Source organism: Megalops cyprinoides, chromosome 3 (assembly GCF_013368585.1).
Source record: "Megalops cyprinoides isolate fMegCyp1 chromosome 3, fMegCyp1.pri, whole genome shotgun sequence".
Classification (NCBI taxonomy): Eukaryota; Metazoa; Chordata; class Actinopteri; order Elopiformes; family Megalopidae; genus Megalops; species Megalops cyprinoides.
In genome coordinates, this window is record NC_050585.1 from 13,349,010 (window position 1) to 13,374,096 (window position 25,087).

At 51.4% G+C, this 25,087-nt stretch overlaps 1 protein-coding gene across 1 annotated transcript in view; it reads left to right on the top strand.

Moving 5' to 3' along the window:
• med13a (mediator complex subunit 13a) overlaps positions 1-23,280 on the top strand; it is a 69,268-nt gene extending 45,988 nt beyond the window's left edge. Inside the window, exons 9-30 of the mRNA XM_036523705.1 lie at positions 2,355-3,059; positions 5,249-5,465; positions 9,228-9,258; positions 9,623-9,744; positions 10,050-10,140; positions 10,903-11,114; positions 11,650-11,849; positions 13,186-14,102; positions 14,195-14,362; positions 14,721-14,944; positions 16,465-16,654; positions 17,131-17,548; positions 17,985-18,201; positions 18,560-18,751; positions 19,278-19,501; positions 19,642-19,784; positions 20,049-20,207; positions 20,773-20,955; positions 21,155-21,306; positions 21,522-21,686; positions 22,303-22,403; positions 22,686-23,280. Of these exons, the coding sequence (XP_036379598.1) occupies positions 2,355-3,059; positions 5,249-5,465; positions 9,228-9,258; positions 9,623-9,744; positions 10,050-10,140; positions 10,903-11,114; positions 11,650-11,849; positions 13,186-14,102; positions 14,195-14,362; positions 14,721-14,944; positions 16,465-16,654; positions 17,131-17,548; positions 17,985-18,201; positions 18,560-18,751; positions 19,278-19,501; positions 19,642-19,784; positions 20,049-20,207; positions 20,773-20,955; positions 21,155-21,306; positions 21,522-21,686; positions 22,303-22,403; positions 22,686-22,818 (5,164 nt within the window). The 3' untranslated portion in view covers positions 22,819-23,280. The remainder of the gene's footprint in view (positions 1-2,354; positions 3,060-5,248; positions 5,466-9,227; positions 9,259-9,622; positions 9,745-10,049; positions 10,141-10,902; positions 11,115-11,649; positions 11,850-13,185; positions 14,103-14,194; positions 14,363-14,720; positions 14,945-16,464; positions 16,655-17,130; positions 17,549-17,984; positions 18,202-18,559; positions 18,752-19,277; positions 19,502-19,641; positions 19,785-20,048; positions 20,208-20,772; positions 20,956-21,154; positions 21,307-21,521; positions 21,687-22,302; positions 22,404-22,685) is intronic.
• Positions 23,281-25,087: the final 1,807 nt, after the last annotated feature.

The window sequence follows — 25,087 nt, forward strand, 5'->3', positions numbered from 1 at the left end:
GTCCTCCTTTGCTAACAGGTGGTGTTTTGTTTGAATAATTTTTAACCCGCAGTTTTTCTATAGAGAGATGAACGTTCTGTTCACACAGTGCGTCTCTGACGCGAGCGCATGTTTCCTGCTTTATGTGCCTGTCCTGTCAGCCGCACGCAGTGTCATTCCTGTCACCGCGTTCCCCGCGGAGCTGAGTGATACTCTCCGGCGCTGTGATGGAACGGTCGCTGGGGGAGGCGTCTGCCGCTAAAAACGGCCCCCTCTCGGGGAAGCGGTAATGGTGATTAATGGCTCTGCAGGCCTGAATGAGTTAACGTGGGCCCGGAACGGCGGCAGACGCGGACCAGCGGGCCCCGGGGGGCCGGTCCTGAGCCCTCCACCCACCAAATGCAAAGTTCGCGGTCAGCACATTCGGCCGCATCCGAGGTGCTGCGTCTCTCCGGAATGAAAGATGAGCTTTGGCGCAAGTCGCCCGTAAACAGCCCGCTTGACATGCCACGCCTCATAACACCAACATGGACCAGCGTGGCTCTTTTTTTTTGCCTCATGCGCGGTTTTCACTTCAGATCAGGAAACCACCTTGCTCATCACTTTGAAACGGCCTTGTGCATTGACTGGGAGATTGGGGTTTGAGAACGCTGAGAAAGTCGGCAGCCTGCGTTGGCTCGCTGGAAGGGACCCAGACCAGGGGGTGACATTGAAAAGGGAATCCCTTGACAAAAAAAAAAAAATTAACCACCTCACAGTCACAGGCGCGCGCGGACGCCATTCCGGCTCTCGCAGGGGGCCTGTTTACACTCCTTCCTCTTTCGCTCCACCGGCGGCATTTAAGCAGCTGATTGCCTCCTAATCCCCTGAAGTAGTTAGAGGAGAAACGGCCCCCGCTGCTAAAGAGGGAGCTTAGCGGTAAACACAGAGCAGCCCACCGCATGCGTGGCCCCACGGCCTTCGCGTTCGCACGTCCCTCGGACCGAACAGATTCTGCCCCCCCGGGGGTGCGAGACGGGGGTGCACCCACCGTGAGGCGTGGCTGAAACGTGAGCCCGGGTCCCGAGAGCGGAGCCACCCGGTCACACGTGTTTACCCGTGTGCAGGACGTGTTGACAGCGAAGGCCAGGAGCCGGGGGGTGTCGGAAAACAGGTTGGCGTGCGTGGCAGACGGGGACCGGGGATTACTGGCCCTCCGCACAGCAGGCATCTGACCCGGGCCTGACCGCCGCGGCCTGGCTCTCTGGCCAATTTGATCCCCCCTGCGTGACCACAGAGGGAAAGGGCACGCACAAAAACAACGCCGCCGAACAAGCGCAAAACAGGATATTTGTGTGCTGGGGGGGGTGTTACCAAGAGCCGCCGCTGCTGCAGTGTCAGACAGTAAACAAGGTGACAGAGAAACGCACTGGCTGCAGTGTGAAGTGAGGGTTTGAGGATCCACAGAATCTCCTGTGCTGCCTGGCTTAATAAATACGGCAACACGAAGTGTAACAGTCTGAAAGCGTAATTACACTGAGAAGGCCAATAATAGCTGGAGGGGAAAAGACGGAGGAGTTTAATGGTCTGCAGCGGTGGTTTCCCAACCCTCTCCTGGAGGACCCCTTGTCCTGCATGCTTTAGATGTCTCCCTGCTCCAGCATGGCTTATTCAAATGATCAGTTTGTTATTAAGCAGCTTCAGGAGTTCATAGCGAGTTGATCATTTGAATCAGCTGTGTTGGAGCAGGGAAAGATCTAAAACATGCAGGACAAGGTGTCCTCCAGGAGAGGTTTGGGAAACGCTGGTCTACAGTTTTTCTGTGTCAAAGCGCATCATAATTGGGTAGAATGTCCTTTTTGTTTTTTTTTGTAACAGCAAGAGATGTTTTGATCACTTGCAGTTTTGCAGGGGGCTACCAAAAAAGCTGAATTAAAAATGACATCTCTGTAAGCAGGCTAGACTCTGACGGCTCCAAAAATAATTTGATACGATGTCTCCTACCATAATATCAGAACAGTTTTTAGTTTTTAGTTTTTGACAGAGATAATTTACTGATTTTCAGGGTTTTAGCTGAGAAAAAAGCGCTATGCTTGTCCTTTTCCTTGTGGGCTTGTGCATATACAATAACCAGAGAACCAAAGAGGGATCGCATCTGCTGTAGGAGACAAACACCTTACTGAGTTAAAAACCATGACATTCTCAGTGGCCCTTAACCAATATTTATCTGAGGGCACAGCTGTGGGAGAGCAGACCTGCTTTTTCTCAGGGCTGTGTGTTCCCTCAGTTGTAGCCGAGGAGCACTTTTGGGGGGTTGTTCTGAAACGGGTGGCTGACTGAACTGATAGTTAGGAGATGAAGCAGATAGTTTTTCATGTGTGTTTTTTTTTTCCCAGGCATAAAAACCTGAAGCAGCGAGCAGGCAGCACCCCGGGGCAGCCCCAGTCCGCCGGCCAGCCCCCCCAGCCGCCCCCCAAGCACAAGGCGGCAGAGAAGCCGGAGAAGGCAGAGAAGCAGCAGAAGAGGCCGCAGACGCCGTTCCACCATCGCAGCTCGGCCTGCGAGGACGCGGCACTGGAGCCCGACGCCGCCGGCCAGCGCCTGGGCATGCGGGGGCAGGAAGGGGCCCGCTTCTCCGGCCTGCGCCCTGCCGACGTAGTGGTCGCCTCTACCGTCGCCAAGACCCCCCAGCTGCACGCCGGGCCGCCCGAGATGCCCGGCTCCCCCCAGCCCCCTCCGCTCAGCCCCCACCCCTGCGAGCGAGGGGAGGAGGCCGGCGAAGCCATGAAGAACCCCGCCACCCCCCACAACCAACACTTCTACCAGCCCGCCTCCGAGCCCTGCCTGGCGCCCCCTAAGGGCCCGGAGGACCCCCGCCTGGACGGCCTGGCCCAGCCCTTCCACCCGGCCTACCCCGAGCCCCTGGAGCCCACGGTCTACGTGGGCGCGGCCGTCAACCTGGAGGAGGACGCGGCCCACGCCCCCTGGAAGTTCTTCATCCTGCCACAGAAGAAAGATGCCGACTGCCCCACACCGCAGTTGCCCGGAGACAAGCTGAGGGAGGAGCCAGCAGGGCAGGATGCCGTTGTGTCAGTCACAGAGTAAGTGCACAGATTCTCCATGTGTTGGACAGATAGTCAGCTCCGTGTCATACTGAAAATTCTGTTTCTGCCATTGTTGAAGCTGTAAGTACTCTCAGTTGCTGGGTTGTTATCAATGTTCTCAAAGAGTGGTCTACAAAAGAACATCCGTAGCTGTCGCTGAGTATCTGCGAATAATTTACAATATCTGGGGTAAATGCCTCCTAGGGGCCAGAGGAGGTGCAGCCTCTGACCTCTTATCAAAGCTCCATGTTGATCTGAACGATGAGCACAGACTGCAGTGGTGGGGGGGGCGTGAAGTGGGGGAAGTGTTTTTTTCCGATGGTGGCGATGGTGACACAAAGCCGGGCTTCGCCTCTCAGATCAGAATGTTCTCTGCCGCGTTAAGCACACACGGCACATTAATCCCTCGCTATGTGGCCTTTTGACATCATACATTCTAACAGGCGGGCCGAGTGCCGCGGGCCTGGACCGCTATTGATTTCTGACACCTGAGATTTCAGTAGAGATGGGGATAGATGAAGAGATGGACCCCTCTCCCCTGACTGAAAGAAAGGCCAGCGGCATCCTAAGAACGAATTCAGGGGCCACCGCGTGAAAAAGAGCACTCATCGGTGGGGGCGGGTGCTTGATGTCGATGGTGATTGGAATTACTGCGGGGTTATGTAACTCCAGGACCGTTCTCAGCTATTATGGCGGTGCGTAATCCCCCGGCCGGGCCTTTGAATGGCTGCTAATCTCCAGTGGGGCTATTCTCCGCTGTCGCCTCAGATCAGAGCCGGCCGTGCACACGAGGGGTGGCGGGCGTGAGCCAGGGTCAGAGCCTCTGGGGGCGCCGGGGGTGCCTTCCGTGCATGCGGAAGGGGAATTACACAAGTATGTGGCAGAAAAGGGGAACCTTGCTAATGGACAAACGCCCACAATGCCCTCAGCTTCTGAGGACGGGCGCCGTGGTGCTTTATGCAGACAGTCACAACTGGCCACGGTCGAAGCTTTGCGCAGGAAGTGCCCTCAGCTTTTTATGTAAGGGGAAGTGGAGTTTCGGTGGGAATTGGAACTTATGACAGTTTCAGTCTTCCAAAGAAATGCGGCAGGAAAAGTTCATCGCCCACTGTTCCAGAAGGTCAAGCCGCCCCTGTCACTTGGTGAAGCCACAAATGAAGATTTCACAAATTCCCTGCACAATTACTAAACCAGTTCCATCCGCAAGTATAAAAATCAGTCACCACTTCCTTTTCATCTCAGCCGTTCACAGCATCCCTGCTCCACCCCAGCTCCCATTTTCCTTTTCCCTGTTTATGATTTCCAAGCCAGGGTAAGCACTTTTGGCCCTAGGCCAGGTGCTGTCCCTTCAGCGGACTCCAAGCCAAATACAAGTACCGCTGTACCTACACCAGTCACAATCTCCATGCTTTGAATTGTATGGAGAGTCATATCTGCATTGGGTACTAGTCTTCAGTGTGTTTTTATGTGTGTGGCTTTTGCAGAAACATCAGAGATGCTTCAGTCATGCCCACTCAAGTAGCTGGGTTCTCCTGTGTTGACTGCCTCCTTTTAACACATGAAGTGTAAAACAAGTCCTCTCTTATATCACTGCAGTATCAGTCATATCCATCCTCAACAGGCTGAGAATTTCACTACCATGCAGTGAAGTCTGCACTTAATCCAGATTTTGGATAACTGTGGTCAAATATTGGATTCTGTTGGATGTTCACTGTAAGAAATATTGTCTGAAGGCAATGAGATATTGATCTCTGGCCTACCCAAATAAGGCACGGTAGAGATTTGTGTTCTTCGGGGGAGGGGGGATATCCGGCTTTGAAAAAAAGATTGATCGTAAAATCTCCCGAATTGTTTTTAACTGAGTGTCAAGTGCTTTAGGGCTTGGATCTGAATGGCCCTACTTTGATTTACCTGATTTGAAATGGTATGTCAGACAAGTAAGGGCTTGGCAAGCTTTGTTAAGCACAACTCCCTAATGCTCTGAACAGTTGTTTTGCTTTTATTTCAGTGAGTGTGGTATGTATGTTTATTGTATGTTTATTATATATCCATTATGCATCTGTGTATGTATATGTAAATGTGTGTATGTAACATACAGTATCCATACTAATCTGTACTATACTGTAGTGACTGAACTGTAAGAAAGGTAGTTTCCCCTTAAATTAAATCTGTGCTGCCTTCCTTAGGGTGATGTCCACCTCCAAGAAGCCTCTGAAAGTGTCTGAAGAGCTGGTGCACATGTATGTGCAGAGGAGGAACCAGTACCTCTCTGCCGCCATCTCCGACGGCGACCACGAGCCAGAGGTGGACCCCTATGCCTTCGTGGAGGGGGACGAGGAGTTCTTGTTCCCGGACAAAAAGGACAAGCAGGGCGCAGAGAGAGAGCCCGGGAAGAAACACAAGGTAAGGGACAGGAGCTGAGATCGGGCCACCCCAGCTGAAAGAGCACAGGAAGGCCAGGCTCAAACTCCCATTGTTCTTAAGGCTGGAGGATGCCAAGTGAATAGTTGTCATTTTTCCAATTTCCCGCGTGACCTGCCCAATATCCAGGCCCCCTCCCTCCGTATTTTGGGGCAAGGTTCAGGTGCCCACTACAGGACAAAGTGCGGAGTCCAAGTCACCTGCGGCTATCCCGTAACTGGCAGACCCCGTCCCCTCCCGCGACGTGCCAAAAGCCGGGGTTAGCTGTGTAGCTGGGTTAGAGGGTGTTTTAACAGCCCACCTAAACCCTGGATAATTGTTCCACCCCACTCGCTGAACCGTACCCTTTTAAAGGCCGGGCCTCCTCTAAATCCCCTTTTTATGAGCATGGAGCCTTGTGCTTCCCCAGGCTCCTCCGGTGCTGGCGGCCACGCTGTGCAGTGAAGCCCCTCCGCAAACCGCTGAGTTCTGAGCCCCCCCCCCCCCCCTCCTGCAGAAGCCCCCCCTCGCTCACGGCCTCCCTGCCAGCCCCGCGACGCTGCAGTGTGACGGTCCCTCGGCGGGCGCCATTGTTGGGCCTTCCTGCGAATTGGCCCGGTTTCCTCCGAGCCGTTTATCGGCAGGATTTGGTCGGAGCCAGGGGTCCCCCACACCTCCCTCCCGAGCCCGCGCTCTCGGCCAAGTGGCCCACGCCTGAAAACAATGCTCGTGTTTAAGACCTCTTACGAGAGGCGGCGGAGGTAAAACCAAAAACACTCTGTGCCGTCGGGTTGGGCGGATATCCAAATTTTCCACATTGTGGTTTTTTATTAACTTTTAAACGATAACACTTAAGCTCACATAGGGTGTTCCATGCGTCGGTCTCATTATTCTGCACTGATAATAATTTATTATTGCTTTCAATGACCTGACACAAAGTTATAGAACCCATTAGCTAGCTGTCATTGCAGATCTTCGAACAGTGGCTCTCACAGACTTAAATCCTCTTTATTTCCTTCTTTCTCTATTACAGGAACCATGTGTAAACAGAGCCTCCAGCTCAAAGCAGTACATTTGAACTGTATACCTAATAAACAGTAAAACAAAATCAAACCCGTAAATACTTAAAATGACGTTGCTGAACAGTCTTGCGCTATATCACTGTTTGGCTGTTTATTGTTTTTTGGTGTCCACCGACTCCAGTTTAAAGAATGATTGCAGAGATGTTAGAATGTTCTTTGCAGAGACAGAAACTCCTGCTGGTGTACTGGGTTTTGTTGCTTGGCTGCCACGTTGGAGGCCTCTCCTCTCCATTGATCACAGCTCCTGTAAACAAGCTCACTTCAACAGCAACTTGCTGCATAAAAATATTAATAAAATGTCTCTGCCACCTTCTCAGCCTGTTATCACTGTCGGTGCGCAAGTAGGTAGCGGTTCGCTGTCTGACCGGGGACCCGCTCGAGTCACAGAAGGGTGCGCGCGGCCGTCGTGGCGGGAGCGACGCACAGCGCGGCCGTCGCGCACGTCGCCGCGTCACACGTCAGCGCAAAATACCCGGTAACCGGTACTGCTTAAAGAATAGCGTGCAGTTCCTGGCCCCCGCGACGGGTGACATTTTCCATTTGTGGTGCGTAAGCGGCCGGCTGCGCAGAGAGGGGAGAGTCTCCGCTTTCCTCAGACCCCCGATATGAGGAAACCCGGTCTGAGGGAGTCCTCAGAACAGGCACTCCGGTCCTCCTCAGGCATTCCCCAGCACAGCTCAGCTGTTCTCTGCGCTCGCTAGCAGGCTCCTCGCCGGCTCTCTTTAATCAGCGCGAGTAACAGCACAGAATTCACACTTCAGTGTTAAGTGCGCAAAGCTATTGAAGCGGGCTTTGATTGTTCGAGTCGTCGTGGCCGTTAATGGCAGCGATGATGCGTCTTAGATAATCGCGTGTGTTTGTGCTGCGTTAGGAATGAACCTGCCGGTGACTGGAATGTGTTTTAGGAAGTATTCCCCCGCTCCGAGCGTCATGTGACTTATCTGAAGGAACCAATTTCACAATGCTGTGCAGTAACTCAAAGGCGCTGTTTCTATGCGTTGGTACACGTTTGACATTTAAAATTTTTACACTCTTGGCATTTTGACATGCGAGTTCACTGACAGCATTCTGAATCGAGCAGATGTCTTATCTGTTTCGTTTTTAAATATAACGCGTGTACATATAAAACCTATTATCTGCACGTGCGTCATAGTAGTGGTATTTTCAGATGTCCTGATTTCCTGCGGTATAAATTACAAGCCCAACCTCACGGAGCTCTGCGTCTGTCTGGGTGTAATACACACATTGATTCATTGTGCAGTACGGCATGTGTGGAGAAGTGTTAGCGGCTGCGTCATTTCTTTCACTGCTCGTACGTCCTCCTTGATTTGTGGCGGCGTTCTCAGTTATCAAGGTCACTGTATTTCAGCCAGCACCCCGAGGAGGGAAACGTATATTACATTGTTGCATTATTGTCAGTTGGCAGATGTGACTCGCACATCCAGTACGGTGGCATGAAAGATCGGACAAACAGGACACCGCTAACCACCCATGAACAAGCGCCCCTGCTAAACACGGTGCTGAGATCACACGTGCGTGACGTAAAAGTATAAAGAAACATGCACAACTTAGGGACTCTTATCGTTCCAAATATAATGTTAACGCTTACTGCACAAATGCAAGTGAATCTCCACATGCCCAATTACGTGCAGTTATGCATGTGGAAGTGCATTTCACAGTTTTATGTAAGAGAGGCAAAAGATCACACATGAGTTGGGGGGTGCTGAAGTGTAGCTTGAAGAGGGGACAGGCTAGAGTGACATGGGGGAAGCTCCTCCAGGCAGACAGGTCGAACATAACGAGGTCTGTGTGACAGACAAACGTCACCCCTCAGACGACAAAGTGCTTGTGGACGATGAGACGCCGTACCCCAGAATGCACACGAAGACAAGTTATTAATAAGAGAATAGAGGCCTTTGTGGCTGTGGAATTGTTGTTGGGAGCCATTCGGCAGACCTTTATGGGGAAACGGATTAAACCCTTTACTCAGATAAACCCCCTGAAGCATGATGAAATTAATGGCTGGAACATACCATTCCGAGGCGCTCCGCTCGGATCACAAGTATCCTCTCAGAAGCGCTGGAATTGCATTAACCTCATTCTGCGTCTGAGAATTTTTTTTTTTTTTTTCTGATAACCTGCACACGTTGTCATGCCTGTACGTTTAAGGAATTTTTTCATGTTGCTTATTGAAATTAGTCCAATAGGAAGCTCTCAAAATAAGCATTTCTGTGCTTGTTTCATTTTTCTGTGGTCTTAAAACAACAGACACCTGCGGCAGTTGTTTTTAAGACTACAGAAAAAAGTTAAATGAACATGCATAAAACATTCATTTTGGAGTGCCTTCCATTGGACTGGTTCCAAGTTCCCTCAGTATTTGGAGGGATGAGCCTCCGCCACTTGTTTTAATGAATTTTCAAATAAGTTTTTTGAAACATCATACATTTGCAACTGGTCAATCACTACACCGTTAAACCCTAGCAAAAAATTAGCAAATTAGTGCACCTGGTAACCGCATTTAAAATCACGTTTCATGTGAACATTTGTGTGTGTTTGCGTTATGGACTGGGTTTATCACAGAGTGAAGGAAGCGTTACAAGTGATGTCTTCCTCTCTCCCTCCCTCTCTCCCTCCCTCTCTCTCCCCCTCTCTCTCCCCCTCTCTCTCCCCCTCTCTTCTCTAGGGGGAGGACAGCGGATCGGGCCCTACAGATGGTGAGGACTCATTGTCTCTCTTCATGTCAGGTAACAGGGCTGCCACTCCCCCTCGCTATCCCATCAGGCCCTTTAGCTCTGTGTAGACGAGGGGGGAGGCGCCCGCCTCAGGGCGTATCGTGGGCATGCTGCCCCCAGGCTGCGCGGTCAGCCTCGGCCGCGCTCGCTTAGCTTAGCCCGGGCGCTCGGCCCTCAGTTTCCCCTTCCCTGTAGAGGGCTGACCCTGATCCCCGAGCTCCAAGTCCATTACACAAGCTCCTCTGCCATGCGTAACGAGAGCCCGCCAGAGCACAGCTGGGGCTTTCGGCTGCTCGGGAAACCTGACAGTTACCGCTGTCCCCCCCTCTCTGTCGCACCCCCACAGACACCCAGCGCGCTGGGGCCCACAACCGCACCACCTCCACCAGCCTGATCCACGAGACCGACCTGGCCGTGTCCATCAACGACCTGGACAACCTCTTCAACTCGGACGAGGACGAGCTTGCGGTCAGTAGGCCGGCCGGCGCTAAACCACAACCCAGTGAATATCCCATTAGCCGGAGTAGGCCCTGGCAATCCCCGGAAGCATCGCCGCGTGGCGATACCGGATTAGCACCTACGAGCCGCGGCCGGGCCGGCAAGGGGTCTCTCAAAGTGTTCTCCTGACTCCTCAGGACTCTTAGCATGAAATCTGTCTAGGATGGCCTCAGGTTATTCAGGAGTCATGGTGTGGGCCAATGTTCTGATGGGGTCTTGTTGTAGAAACGATGTCAGTGCAGGTGAGTGACATTTTGGCATTTTCATCCCCGTAGCCTGGCTCAAGACGGGCTGCCAGCGGGACGGACGAGAAATCCGGCAATAAGGAACCGAAGCCAGCGACGCTCGACTCTCTCCCGTGCATAAGTAAGATCTCCCAGCATTTATCATCAGCTCATCGCTTCTCCTCTTTATCCCCTCAAACCGCTGTTTGCTGAAAGCGCATTCAGGGCCTCTCAAATAGGTTCTTCATTCCTCAGTGACAGTGAGTAGGCTCTCCTCTGTTCGAACGAGGATTTGTTTGAACAGCTCATTGGAGATAAATACATTACCTGTCAAATTTCCTTGGAGTTTGCCCCCTAGTGGAAATAGTTGGGATTTTTCTTTTTTTGCCTGTTTGAAAGGAGAAAGGGGAGGGGAACCACTGTCAGACTCACGTGGAGTATACTCAGCTAAACAGTGCTCGATTACCGCAACAAGCTCCTCAATCTGTGTTTGTATAACTGATACCCTCAAGTGGGGCAAATTGCTCATCTTACGCTGTCCAGCTGGTTTTGTGCTGGAGTGTTGGTGGAAATGACCATGTTCATGGGTGAAATATCAGTACTTTCTCTGGGATTTGTGCTGAGTCTAACTAAGTTGCTCATGTATGTCAAGTGCTGCCCCCCACATCATTTTAAGAGAAATGGATTTGTTCACCGTCAGGCTGAGGAACTTGGACATCATGAACAAAACATTTTTGCTTTACCAGATATAGTTATCCTGGAAAGGGATCATGTGAAAACATTTGGCTTCAGTAGTGAGCTCCCCTTCCTGCTTGTATTTTGATGCCAATGGCAGAGCCTTCTTTTAATGAGATGTTCCATTCCCCCTCCCCTCACCCACCCCACCTCCGCGTTTGCGCTGCAGGTACGGCAGACCTGCACCAGATGTTCCCCACCCCCCCCTCCCTGGAGCAGCACATCATGGGCTACTCCCCCATGAACATGGGCAGCAAGGACTATGGCAGCATGGACGCGGTGACCGGCACGACCCTGCTGGACGGCTCCTCCTCGCTGGGCGGCCAGTTCAAGATCGAGGTGGAGGAGAGCTTCTGCAGCCCCAAGCCATCTGAAATCAAGGTACCGGCGCCCCTGAGGTCAACGGGGGGAGGCGCTGTCCCGCTCGCGTGGGCCTTGAGAGCGGTGGTGAGGGAGAGCTCATCACCAGCAGCCCACTCTCTCCTGATTACCGCCGCTAATTACACTTGTTTTCTGTGACGGCCACTGAGTACACTGATTAATGCCATCTCAAGCTTTAAATATTTGTCTCCTGATCTTCCCAAGTTAATCTTTGGAAAACACCACATTAACCGCCTCACCCCTTAAGTTTAAAGGTGATGGAGAAATGGTTCTCGTTTCTTGTCGTTGCTTAGGTTACAACCCCGGTCACATTTGAATATCTCCATTATTTAACTCCGGCAAATTAAGTGATCAACATGACATTGAACGTGTGTAGCTTTTATCAGGTGGAACATGAACATAAATACACAGGTTGTTAGTTAAAATGGTGCCGAGCAGTGACCAGCATCATGCTTTCCTGTCTTGTGGTTACAGACTTATTTTTTTTTTTTTTTACAGTTGTTGTCTGTGCCTGTGTTTCTCCTCCTGTACGCAGGACTTCTCCTTCGTCTACAAGCCCGAGATGTGCCAGGCGTTCGTGGGCTGCTCCATGTTTGCCCCCCTCAAGGCGCTGCCCAGCCAGTGTCTGCCGCCCATCAAGCTGCCAGAGGAGTGCTTCTACAGGCCCAGCTGGACCGTGGGCAAACTGGACCTGCTGAACCCCGTGCCCCCCATGACCTTCCTCAACAAGGACAGGTAACAGCAGCGGAGCTCCCCCGTCTCCCTGCCCTCTCCAAAAAAACAAAAAAGCACGTATATCTAAATCTGCTGGAACCAATGGGGATTTCCCAAGCCGCTGCGACGGATTCCCCTTCACTTCTTAACTCCCAGCGCTGCGGGATGTCAGATCCGGAATGCAATTTACGCTTCTCTCCTTCTCCGGGTAATTTATTTCTCACCCCTGTAGAAAGTTTCCCTTTCCGAAGCACGTTGTTTGTGCCGCCAGACTGGAGGAAAAAACCTGAAACGTGTGTGAAATCGGAGTTAATTGGAGGTGACACCTCTGTTTGAAGTAAAGACAACTCTGACCGCGGTTTAAAGCTGTTCTAAAGAAGCGCAGTGCCCTTTGCGTAAAGAAACTTTTTTTTCCCCCTTCATGTTGTCTTTGATGACCAGATGTCCCTTCAGTGTTTTAGCGGGAGTTGGGTTTCAATTTAGCATGGCTTCCTGAAAGATTTATATTTAGGCCTGGTTCACCGAGTTTGCGGTGTATGTAAATTAGTAGTGTTAAGCGAGTTCCCCTGTGATTGTTGTGTGGATTTCTGGGCAGTGACAGTTGGGCGTCTGTGTGGATGGTATTCAGCATCTAGGATGTGCTGCCATCGATGTTCCTCAGTGGACAATGACTTTAATCAGATGTTTAGCTCTTTTATAGAAGTCCCACAAAAGGGGGTGAAAAACGTTTCCACCAATCCTATAAACCGGGCTGCAGAGAGAGAACGGCTGCTCTGGTGAGCCGTTTGCAGAGTGCTAAGCCTGGCAGTAAATTCACAGGCTGTAAAATGGTCATGGGAAGGCTGTTTATATGACGGCCAAACCCCTTTTATAGCTCAGGGTACTTAAGCACCTTGGAATAAAGGGTCGCTTCTTTAGGAGCGCGGGCCTCGGCGCCGTACGGAAACCTGCTCTTATTTTAAGAAGCGCGCCCTAAGTAGTTCCAGGAGTCATGTCCGCACACTCGGAACACGCTGTGCTTTCTCACCTCTCTCTGCTCCCAGCCCAAAATAGTCCCTGTATCATTTACATTTACATTTACATTTATTTATTTAGCAGACGCTTTTATCCAAAGCGACGTACAAAAGTGCATATAGTGAGTATAGTGACAGTACGGGGACAGGATGTGTACAGTTCCACAATGAGACAGCAGTTCTCCGTATCACAATCGCGGGAGCCCTCTTACATCGTCATCGTCTTCCAAGGCAACAGCTCCACGGTCATCTGCCTGGGCAGCGCTGACGTGATTGGCTGAACTGTGTGTATGGTAACGGGAGGCTTTGGCTCTGTCCTAACGTGTGCTATCTCCTTCTCACAGCAACATACCGAGTGTGGGCAGCGCCATGGACCAGGAGTACAACCAGACGTACACGCCCCAAACCCACACGCCCTTCATGTCCAACAGCGCGCCTCCCAGCAACAGCGGCGCGGGCATCCTCCCCTCGCCCGCCACGCCCCGCTTCTCTGCCCCCACCCCCCGCACGCCCCGCACTCCTCGCACGCCCCGCGGCCCCTCCAGCGTCCAGGGCTCCCTCAAGTACGAGAACTCGGACCTGTATTCGCCCGCCTCCACACCCTCCACCTGCCGGCCGCTCAACTCGGTGGAGCCGGCCACCGTGCCCTCCATCCCGGAGGCCCACAGCCTCTACGTCACCCTCATCCTGTCCGAGTCCGTCATGAACCTCTTCAAGGACTGCAACTTCGACAGCTGCTGCATCTGCGTCTGCAACATGAACATCAAGGGCGCCGACGTGGGCGTCTACATCAGCGACCCCAACTGCGAGGTGCAGTACTCGTGCACCTGCGGCTTCAGCGCAGTCATGAACCGCCGCTACGGCAACGGCTCGGGCCTCTTCCTGGAGGACGAGCTGGACATCATCGGCCGGGGCTCGGACGTGAGCCGGGAGGCGGAGAAGCGCTTTGAGGCGCTGCGCAGCGCCTCCCTGGAGCGGGCCAGCAGCCTGAAGGAGCACGTGCCCGACGAGCTCATCCTGCTGCTCCAGGACCAGTGCACCAACCCCTTCTCTCCCATCTCGGCCCTGGAGCCCGATGGCCCGACGGCCAGGGCCCCCGGGGCCGCCCCGACCTTTGTGCGCGTGGAGGAGCGCGACTACCACAGCGACTGCTACCTGGCGCTGGAGCACGGCCGCCAGTTCATGGACAACATGTCCGGCGGCAAGGTGGACGAGACCCTGGTCAAAAGCACCTGCCTCCACCACTGGGCCAAGCGCAACGGTGAGCCTGTGTGCCCCAGTCATGAGGGGAAGTGTCTGTCTGCCGGTGGCTTCTGTTTCTCATGTGCTGACTGTCCCCTTCCCTCTCCCCAGCGGTGGATGTCAGCACGCTGTGCTCCCAGGACGTCCTGCGCATGCTGCTGTCCCTCCAGCCGGTGCTGCAGGACGCCATCCAGAAGAAGAGAACGGTGCGCTCCTGGGGGGTGCAGGGTCCCCTCACCTGGCAGCAGTTCCACAAGATGGCTGGCCGGGGCTCCTACGGTAAGCGGCAAGGGACACACCTCACAGCGACTTAAGTTGAGCGTCTTAAGGGCATTTACCAGTTGGCAGTTCTCATGACTTCCTGCTCCAGGGGTATAGTGAGGAGCCTGCCTGTTGGCAGTGAAGCAGGCACAAGAGTCAAGGCTGTGGATCAATAGACACCTCATCAAGATGGAGAGTTTACCGTCAGTCAATAGCTACCTCAGTCAGTCTGCTGGGTCTAGGTGCTTCCCCTGCAGGGAGCCTCTTATTTTCAATTGGTGCTCTGGCTCTGGAGCTGAAGTGGTCTCCAAAGGCTGGTGAAGACCGTGACGGGATCTCTCCACTCTCCCCCCTCCCCCCCACCCCTCCACTCCAGGCACAGACGAGTCCCCGGAGCCGCTGCCCATCCCCACCTTCCTGGTGGGGTACGAGTACGACTTCGTGGTCCTCTCGCCCTTCGGACTGCCCTACTGGGAGAAGCTGCTCCTGGACCCATTCGGCTCCCAGAGGGACGTGGGCTACCTGGTGCTTTGCCCCGAGAACGACGCCCTGCTGAACGGTGCCAAAACCTTCTTCAGGGACCTGACGGCCATGTACGAGGTGAGGCCCCGAGGCGGGGGGTGGAGGGAGAACGCTCTGTGCCCTGCTGCGTTCAGCGCGGCACAGTACATCTACCTCTGTGCCTCAAATCCTCCATCCCATTTCCAGAACCGACCCTCTCCCTGGTTCGATTGTAATTTTGACACCTCTTTTGAGGGAAGAAGCCCATTTGGCGGCTCAGAATAGCCCCTCCATGCTGCACAGCTTTTTCTAATAACCTTCCATCAGGCCGGCTCCTATCAAACGCCTTTCGCGGTCACGCATAGCAAATCACAGGTTCCCTCTGAAAGCCTCCTGCTGCGGAATGGGCACGCGGGATTTCCACTTACGCAGTTGCTCACCCTGCGCCAGGACGGACACGAGCTGAAGTCTGCGGTCATTATGAAATCGAATTATTCGCCTTTCTGCAACGGCAAATTGTTTCAAAAGGACCTGCCAAACTATGCGTACGTGCGCACGTACAAACATTTTAGGAGGGCATGTTAAAAATCGATACATTTCTTAACGCTGATTATGTTTAAGTATTAATTGAATTTCTCATTGAACACATGTCAAATTCCAGCAGAACAGCAGCAGGGCATTTAAGTAATGAAAAAAAGGTTTCCCCCTTTTGAACTGGAGAGGCGTCTGATAAAGAATTCGAGCAGTATGAAAAGGATGTTTGATTTATTCGAGGAAGCGATATAACCGCACACTTCCAGCTCGTCCTCCATGGCCCTCTGTCACCTCGTTGCTTATACATAGCGGCTACTCCATTCAAAGCCTGTCAATGTTTCGGTTCAATATCTCTCTCTTCCCATAGATTTTTTCCTTGCCTCCTAAATCGTCATGTCTATTCAGCATAAACCATTTCCTGCCATTTGTGAGTAGTATTGGTATACACAATGCAACATACCTCACTGACGCTGGGAAAGAGCCTGAAGTAGGGCTTCTCATGCTGTTAGGTCAGAATTGAATTGTAACATTATCTAGCAATGAATATGGCTGCTATGTGGAAGTACCAGTGTTCAGAGAAGGGCGAGACCCGTGCTGTTAACCTCTTTGACCGCTGGCAAATGAGAAAAAGCCCTGAGAATGCAGCCCATTCTGATGTCATGGCTGCCAGGTTAACTTGAATTTGAGTGCAGCTTTCCAGCCCAGATGTTTTAATAGAGCCAGTGCTGCTCCGACTCCCTTTTTTTGGGCTGGGGCGGTGGTAGGGGTTCTGAGGAGTGTAAGGGGAGGAGAGGCAAGCACTGATATCTTAATGTATTGGAGGCGGGGGTGTTTGTGAAGGATGAAGTGGATCAACAGCCAATTCCCTTGTCTGTCCTAATGACAGATGCTGATTTTTATTTGTTTTTGTTTTTCCACAATCAAAGTTTAATATATAAATGATGGCCATTGCTAGAAACCTTGTTCATGACCCGATATACAGTGGCCGGAGTAAAAGCTAATTCATTTCAGGCTGTTAGCGATAGCTAATCTGATTTCGCGTGTGCCCTGTTAATTGACCTTGCTTCTTCCATCGACCCGCCCAGTCTTGCAGGCTCGGCCAGCACCGGCCCATCTCCAAAGTGCACTCAGATGGCATCGTGCGTGTGGGAGGCGCTGCGGCCAAGAAGCTGGCGGAGCAGCCAGTGAGTGAGTGGTTCCTCAAGGCCGCCAGCAGCAACAGCGACTCCTTCGCCAAGCTCAAGCTCTACGCCCAAGTGTGCCGGCACGACCTCGGTGCGTTCTTAGCCCCCTCGGCCTTTTCAAATGCACCACGAGAGCTGATAGTTAGCGCCATGTTACCAGAGTGCCCTTTACAGCTGCTTTACCTAGTGGAGTAAATACACATGTGGCTGCAGCAGTGTAGCACAGTGGCAGTGTAGCATAGCGGTAAGGGGCAGGGCTTGTAACCGAAAGGTTGCTGGTTCGATTCCCCGTAGGGCTGCTGCTGCTGTACCCTTGGGCAAGGTACTTAACCCAAAATTGCCTCAGTAAATATCCAGCTGTATAAATGGATCACATGTAAAAAATTATAATGTGTGTAAATCGCTCTGGTTAAGATTGTTTGCTAAAATGACAGTAATGTTATGTAAAGCAGTGCTCAGGTAGTGCTACCTTGCTAGTACGAGTCTTGGAGAGTAGTTGTTAGAGGGATGTTGTTAGAAAGACCTTCCCAGATGTTGACGATTGCTTTTTCTCTCTCTCCTCCCCAGCTCCGTATCTTGCCGCGCAGTCTCTGGACAGCTCTTTACTCACACAGCCCAACCCCCTTCCTGCATCCAGCCAATCCTCATCCACGCAGCCCCCGAGCTCCACCTCGGCCGGTGCCCAGAGCGGGCCGGCTCCCGGTGGCTCCGCCCTCCCCAACAGCAGCACCAGCACTGCCCTGCCCACCACTGCCAGCGGCACGCCTTCCTCTACCCACTCGTCCTCAGGCTCCCAGGGCATGGGCAGTAACATGCAGTCCGCCAAGCCCGGCTCCTTCGCCCCCTTCGGGGCCATGGGCGTGCAGGGCAGCGGCTCCCAGAGCGGGCAGCTAGGGCAGCAGGCGGGCGGGCAGAACACGGGCGGCTCAGGGGACAACGCCACCGGCACTGCCCAAACTCAGGGGCCCACCGAACCCCCAGAGAGGTACACACTACCACCATTGCCAGGCTGTTTCTCAGAGGTGCTTCGGCGTGATACCATTTCCTGGAAGCAGTCATCTTAAATAAGGCTTGCTTTTATTAAAGATGAGATTATTTGATTGAGGATGGATTATTATTGAGGTTGCTTTAAGACTTATGTGTGCCTACAGAAAGTAATTTATTGTGCATTTATTTTACATGAATTTCTTACATTGCAGTTGAATAGTAATATTAAATCAATAGTAAACCATTTGTGTATAGATGCATAATATTAAATAGAATTACTTGAATTTAAATAAGAAAGGCCCCAGTCCTCTTGAATAAACTCCAGAAGAAAGACTGGATCTTTAAGCTTATAAACCGTGAAAGCACCACCTTTTTTAGAATCTGGTCAGCTGCTCTACTGGACACAATGAATGACCTCGCGCCCTCTCTTTCAGCACCATGGAACGAGAGAAGGTGGGCGTGCCCACGGACGGCGAGTCCCACGCCATCACGTACCCGCCGGCCATCGTGGTGTACATCGTGGACCCGTTCTCGTACGAGGAGACGGAGGGCTCCGCGCACTCCAACGTGTGGAAGCTGGGCCTGCTGCGCTGCTATTTGGAGATGCTCCAGTTTCTCCCCCAGCACATCAGGAACGCGGTGTCCGTGCAGGTAAGGAGGCTCTCTGCCTGTGCTCCGCACGCGTCCGCTTTGTGTGCCTGGGAAGCTGGACTCCGCGCACGTGAGCAGAGGATGTGCCCTCTTCATTCCCCTCCCGTGATTACCGCAGAGAAAAGAAATCGGCTGTCTTTGAGAGGGGGGCGGGAAACAGAAGGCAAAGCATTCAACTGAAGCTGCGAGACTCGGCACTGATGTACAACGATGGCATATTTATAGAGGAAAAGTCAAGAGCCGCTGGCGGTCATTTCAGAAATTGGTCATTTTGTGGTTGTGTGACTCGTCGTTCTCCTGTGTGTTTGGGTGCCTTGGAGGTCAAAGTCTGACCAGCGTGTGCATTTGTGTCTCTCAGATAATTCCCTGCCAGTACCTGCTGCAGCCGGTGAGGAACGAGGAACGCCACATCTACGCCCAGCACCTCAAGTCTCTGGCTTTCTCCGTCTTCTCTCAGTGCCGCCGCCCCCTGCCTGCTTCCACGAACGTCAAAACACTGACGGGCTTCGGCCCCGGGCTCGCCCTCGACAACTCCCTCAAGAGCCCCGAGGTAAATTCCAGACACCCTGCCCAGAAGGTCCTGCTGTCCAGGGGTGACCGGGGGCAGCGATTCAGAAACTTCCCCCGCGGAACATATCGACTGTTGAAAGTGGTTAAAACCCCAAAATGACCCCTAAAAATGGATCCTTGTGCAGTCACCGCTTTTGGAGGCATTGAGCCGTGGAGATTGGTTTGATTATTTCCATAACCCCTTGCCTGGAACCTGACCAAGTGAGGTTGTTACTGTTCGCCTTGTCCTGCGTTTTCATTCCATTATCTGGTTGGGTAGCTTTCGAGGCCTCCCTAATGGGATTCATCAAGCAGATTTGCCTGAAAGTTTGTGTGTCCGTGATAGGACGGAATTCAATTTTCGTTTCCATAGTGCAGTTCTGTGCAGTGTGGCGGGGGTATTAACTGTTTGTCCATGGTCTTTGAAGGACAGCTAGGTTGTGACACTGAGGAGGTGTCGGGTGCTGACGTTCACTAAGAGGCCTATGGAACCACGGGTGTGACTCTTGAACCCTTTTCGCCCACAGAGACCCGAGTGTTTGCGGCTCTACACACCACCATTCATCCTGGCGCCTGTGAAGGACAAGCAGACGGAGCTGGGCGAGACGTTTGGGGAGGCCTCCCAGAAGTACAATGTGCTCTTCGTTGGCTACTGCCTGTCCCATGACCAGAGGTGGCTTTTGGCCACCTGCACTGACCTCTATGGGGAGCTGCTGGAAACCTGCATCATCAGCATCGATGTGCCCAACAGGTGAGCGCCAACATTAGCCATGAGATTTTGAGATGGTTGCTCTTCAGACACCACTGTGGAGATAAGCCCTGGATGTGCTATATGGCTGAGGAAGCTGCCTCAACAGCAGTGACAACAGTTGATGTCTGCTTCTCACTCAGGGCCCGGAGGAAAAAGGGCTCTGCCCGGAGACTGGGCCTTCAGAAGCTGTGGGATTGGTGCCTGGGGCTGGTGCAGATGACATCGTTGCCCTGGAGGGTGGTTATTGGCCGACTCGGGAGGATAGGTCATGGAGAGTTGCGAGGTTAGAAGGCTTTGTGCAAATCCTAAAGAAATGTGTGATTCTACTGCTGGCTGTGTTCCAAATCACTACAGCTGTACAATAAAAAAAAACTACTGAAGAAACCATCGAAAGCGCATTTTAGTCGTGTGCTTTTGGAAGAAGGGAGTGTGTCGCCAACCGCTCTGCTCGACACCTCTTGAACCGCGTCGCTGCGAAGTAGGTTGAGCGAGAAAGGGGAGCGAGGGTCTGGCTGTGTCTGAAACGCTCTTTTTTCTGCCGTTCCAGATTGGAGCATTCTGCTCAGCAGGCGCAATCTGCAGTCGCTCAGCAGGAGGCTGAAGGAGATGTGCAGGATGTGTGGCATCTCCGCCGCAGACAGCCCCAGCATCCTCAGCGCCTGCCTGGTTGCCATGGAGCCCCAGGGCTCCTTCATCATCATGCCAGGTACCGTGTCGTGTCCCCCCCCCCCCCCCCCCCCCCCCCCCCCCCCTCCACCCGACGAGGGGTGTTTTTCGCTGTCTGCCTCTGCACCGCTAACGCTGCTCAGCAAAGTGACGCGGCCCTTGAGTTTTAATCCGTTTGGGGAGCGTCTGACGCCTTTCACAGATTCGCCAGATAAACAGCTCAGTGGAATTTTATGACTAAAGTGAACAGTGTCAATATTTCAGAAGCTTATTGATCTTACATCTGTTCCATGAAACTGAAAATCAATGATTTTATTTTTGGGAGTTGACGGGAAAAATTTGTGTCACTGTCAGCCACCGTTACCAAGAGAAGAGAGAGAGACAGTGGCCAGACCATACAAAAAATACACATTTTGCACCTTTTGAATATTTAGTGTGGCTTAATCCTTTTCCATACCATTCTCTAGAAGCTTAAGGCCTCAGTCTGAAATATTAGCAGATTTATTATTACCTTATGAAGGAATGTTTCCATGATTTTTATTGATGTGCATGAGCGGTGTTGTCACTGCATTGACCGTCCCTCCTCTTGTTTGGCACCCCTGCAGACTCTGTGTCCACGGGCTCCGTGTTTGGCCGCAGCACCACGCTGAACATGCAGACTTCCCAGCTGAACACGCCTCAGGACACGTCCTGCACGCACATACTGGTCTTCCCCACCTCCGCCTTCGTCCAGGTGGCCAGCTCCAACTACACTACTGAGAACATAGACATTGCCTTCAACCCCCCTGGTGAGTTGCCCAAATCCCTCTCCCCTCCGGCGGGTTTGTGCGTGCCACGCTCGCTTCCGGGGCGAGAGCTCTCTCTCTGTACTCGTAGTAGCAAGCAGTTGGTGTAATCAAAATGTGAAGGCAGGCAATAGTAATCACTTTTGCCCCAAAGCCCCACAAGCCCTCAGTTCTCTCAATGTTTTCCCGCTTGACTCTGCAGATGGATCAGACGCGATTGGCATCTTTGACCTGCTGGAGTCGGAGAACGACCTGGTGGACCCCGACATCATCAACATCCTGCCGGCCTCCCCCACCACCTCACCTGTGCACTCGCCAGGCTCTCACTACCATCACGGAGGAGACGGCAGCAAGGTAGGCCTGGCCCACACCCCCGTACACCCACACAGGCGTGTACTTATTTCAGTGCGAAGGGACAGCGTGAACCAGGTGCTTAGATAAATACCATACTGTGGCTCACCACAGAGGCAAAGGTTGCTGCTCAAAGTGTGAAAATACTGGTCACTTGTAAATACCCACAAATTGTGACTTGAAGTGTGGTCTCTGATTTCTGTATGCCCTCTTCCCAGGGACAGAGTACGGATCGCATGGAATCTCATGATGAAGCTCCCAACATCCTCCAGCAACCCCTCGCTCTGGGCTACTTTGTGTCCACAGCCAAAGCCGGTCCACTGCCCGACTGGTTTTGGTCTGCCTGTCCCCAAGCGCAGAACCAGTGTCCCCTTTTCTTAAAGGTATTTCCCCCGTCTTTGAATTCCACGTGTTATTTGGGCTCTGGCTTAAAAATAGTACATCCATACCCTGGCATGAATGAGCTACTCTAATTCTTGAATGCTGATTTTCACTGGAAATTTTATTTTCAGTTCTTTACTTCTGAAGTCTAACAGCTGATTGTACAGCCTGTCGGAAATAGGCCCTGGCTGACTGGAGCTGCCCATCTGTTACCTTGAGTCTCTTATTCTCTCCACCACAGTCACATGGCCTGGGTTCCTTCCCTTTAATAATTGATTAGTTCTCCAGCAGGACTGAATAATTCAGACAGCTTGTTCATTGGGTCAGGCAAGCCACTGATGCAGAGGAAACCGAGATTTCAACTACTCGTTCAAATCGAAACGGGAGATGGTTATTCCATGGGGAAGCTGTGAGCAAGAAAGCGGCACAAGCACCCGAGACATGGACCACTGAAACGTTATTTCGTAAAATCTCTGAAATGGCAAAAACACGCGCAGAATTCAGTGGGGAATCTAGAGTGGCAGCTTTGTGCGGGGGGAGAGCAGACTCTGCTGTTCTCAGGTGTGTAAGATGTGTAAGTCCGTGCTTTGCTCTTACCGACTGGTGTCTCTCCGGCAGGCCTCTTTGCATCTCCACGTGTCTTCAGTGCAGTCCGACGAGCTGCTGCACAGTAAACACTCCCACCCCCTCGATTCCAACCAGACCTCAGATGTGCTCAGGTACCGTCACCCTTTAACACAGTTTAAAACACTGTATTTTTCCCCATATGGATTTAAAGGCCTTTTACAGACATGTCGCAGGTAACACAAGTTAAGGTTAAATTCAGGCCGTTTTACTTCTTCTACAGTGCATGCATATTTCCATTATTTTTTTTGCCTTGAAATAGACCCTGTGGTATGTTCTTCCCAGTGTGTTGACAAGGAGTACAGTTTGAGCGAGTGATTGAAAAGAGCATGCCTGTGCTAACGCCTCTGGCTTATTCGCCCCCCCCCCCCCCCCAGATTTGTGCTTGAGCAGTACAACGCCCTCTCCTGGCTGACGTGTGATCCGGCAACGCAGGACAGGCGCTCCTGTCTGCCCATCCACTTCGTGGTGCTGAACCAGATGTACAACTTCATCATGAACATGCTGTAGCGGACAGAAGCAAGAACCAGCCGGGGGCAGGGGACCGGGCCGGGATGCGGGTGGGGTAGAACAGCTGGGCGCTAAAAAAGGGATTTTAACCTGTCAGATTACTACAGTGCTGGACTTTATATGAGTTTGGAACTCTTCCCCAATGCAAGTGGACACATGCGACAGATGTTCCAGAGAGCTGGTACCACGGAGGTCACGAGGCCGGCTCTTGTGTCACTGTCACCCGAAAGAGACCGCTAGAGTGCGGGAATGGCTACAGAGGAACGAGGCCAGTGATGAGAGGGACCCCCCATCTGCACTCTTGGCATTTGTCATCATATCATCGCAATCGGCCAGTCCACGTTCAGCGTGTCTGTCACAAGTATTGGAAGAAAAGGGACATTCGTGAATGAAGCCAACTAATTGACTCTTCGTAAAGACCTGAAATTCCTGTCTTTGGATGAAATTGTATCCAAATGAAATGCCTGCATCTATCTTATTTATTGTAAGTTTTTAAATGTATAATTTGTCTTATTTCTTAACCTCTTTTATATATTAAAAATCTAGAAGGTTTATATTGCCTTCCTGCTTTAAAGCAATTGGTCTAAAATATATGTAATCGTCTTAATTAAAAAATCAACAAAAACACAAAAAAAGGATAAAAAATAAAGTTGCAGTAGGTTGCTTTTAGAGTATTATTTTTTGTAAGGGGGACAGAAATTTGTATTGTCACGATGTACAGATGAAGTAGTTTGAGGGTTTATGTCCATGCCATTGTGTGTGGGGGACTTACAGCTAAGCTGTAGCTGCAGAGTACTTGTACAGCAATGAAGTTCACTGTGTTCAAATAAAAGAGGTACATTGTCGTATATAGTATTTTATACCACACATTTAGACACAAAAACCAAACGGCAATATATATAAATAATTATATATTAATGCTGTGCCGCCGCGGGTGGTGCAGCGTCTGTTTTAGGAATAAAGTGCGTCAACTCAATTCTCCTGTGGTTGTGTTTTTTGGGGGGAGGGATTGCTGTGTGAAATTTGGTAAGGACACCAACGAAGTCTGCTCTTCTGACAAAGTGAAAATAGTCGTGCATATATCTCATTGTAGTAGACCCTCAGGTTTTTAACTCTGTCCCCCTCCACGGTGATACTGTGGGGAAAGACCAGACCAGTGCATATCAGGATGGCAGATGTGGAGTGTCCTTATTGATCCAGAAAACCCTCACCCCCCCCTCTCACCCTGCCCCCACCCTCCCTCCTTACCCTTACTCCATTGAATCCACCCAATCTGGCAGGCCTGCACAAATGTGGAGGATGCCCTCTGACTTGTCATGGCTGCATTTAGACCAGCTCTCATTACTTTGTGAAAGTAAATGTGTGGTGTAAATGACCTTTTACGTGATATTACCGCCTGTAAGGATATAGAGTTTTCTGTGCGCAGAGGAAGATGAATCGCATTTTTAGGAATGCGTCAGTTGATCTTCCCCTGTTGGATTAAAACTTAATCAGAGTTCGCAGAGTTCGAACAAGCTCTGTCCGTTGCTTCCATAATTCTGTCAAAGCCCCCCTGACTCAGAAAGCTTGGAAACCACAAGAAAGGCTTGAAAGTACTTGTCTCTGAAGTAGTCAAGTCCTTTTGTCAGTACCAGTGTAACTTTAAAGGGTTTCTCTTCACATGAGCTCACAAGGGTCAACAGTTGGCCACTGAGATTTGCGTGTAAATATATACATATATAAATATTAAATTAAAATGTTGGCAGATTTTATTTGATTCTACTGTATAAAAGTTGTGCATAGTGGCAACTTTTTTGTAGCTGGTAATGTTTCTTCATAATGTGCACATCAGGTCGAGACTTTTTACAGAATCCCTTTAGCGATGGTGTGTTGCTGTCAGTGCACAAACCAGAACAGAATTGGGCATAAAAGTACAGATGGGGTACAAATTCTGTACTATTAGCTGGGCTGAGTTTGTCATTTGAGAGGTTCTTGAAGTTTCTTTAAAACATTTTTTTTCTGAATTAATATACCTGGTCAGACTTTTTGACCTTCCAGTCAAATATCTGCTTTGAAACTGGACGTTTTGTATTTGGCGCAGGTGCCCTGTTCAGTGCAATTTAAGTAACAATACTTTATATGGGACATCCTTTTCTACAATTCATAAAAGCATTTTGTGCTTGCTTCCTGCCTTTGCTTAAGTGTGGCTGAACTCCCAATTGCGTTTGTCTCTCTCTTTGAAGAGGTACAAATGGGATTTTGAAATGCAGTTTTAGTACTGAAGAGTAAA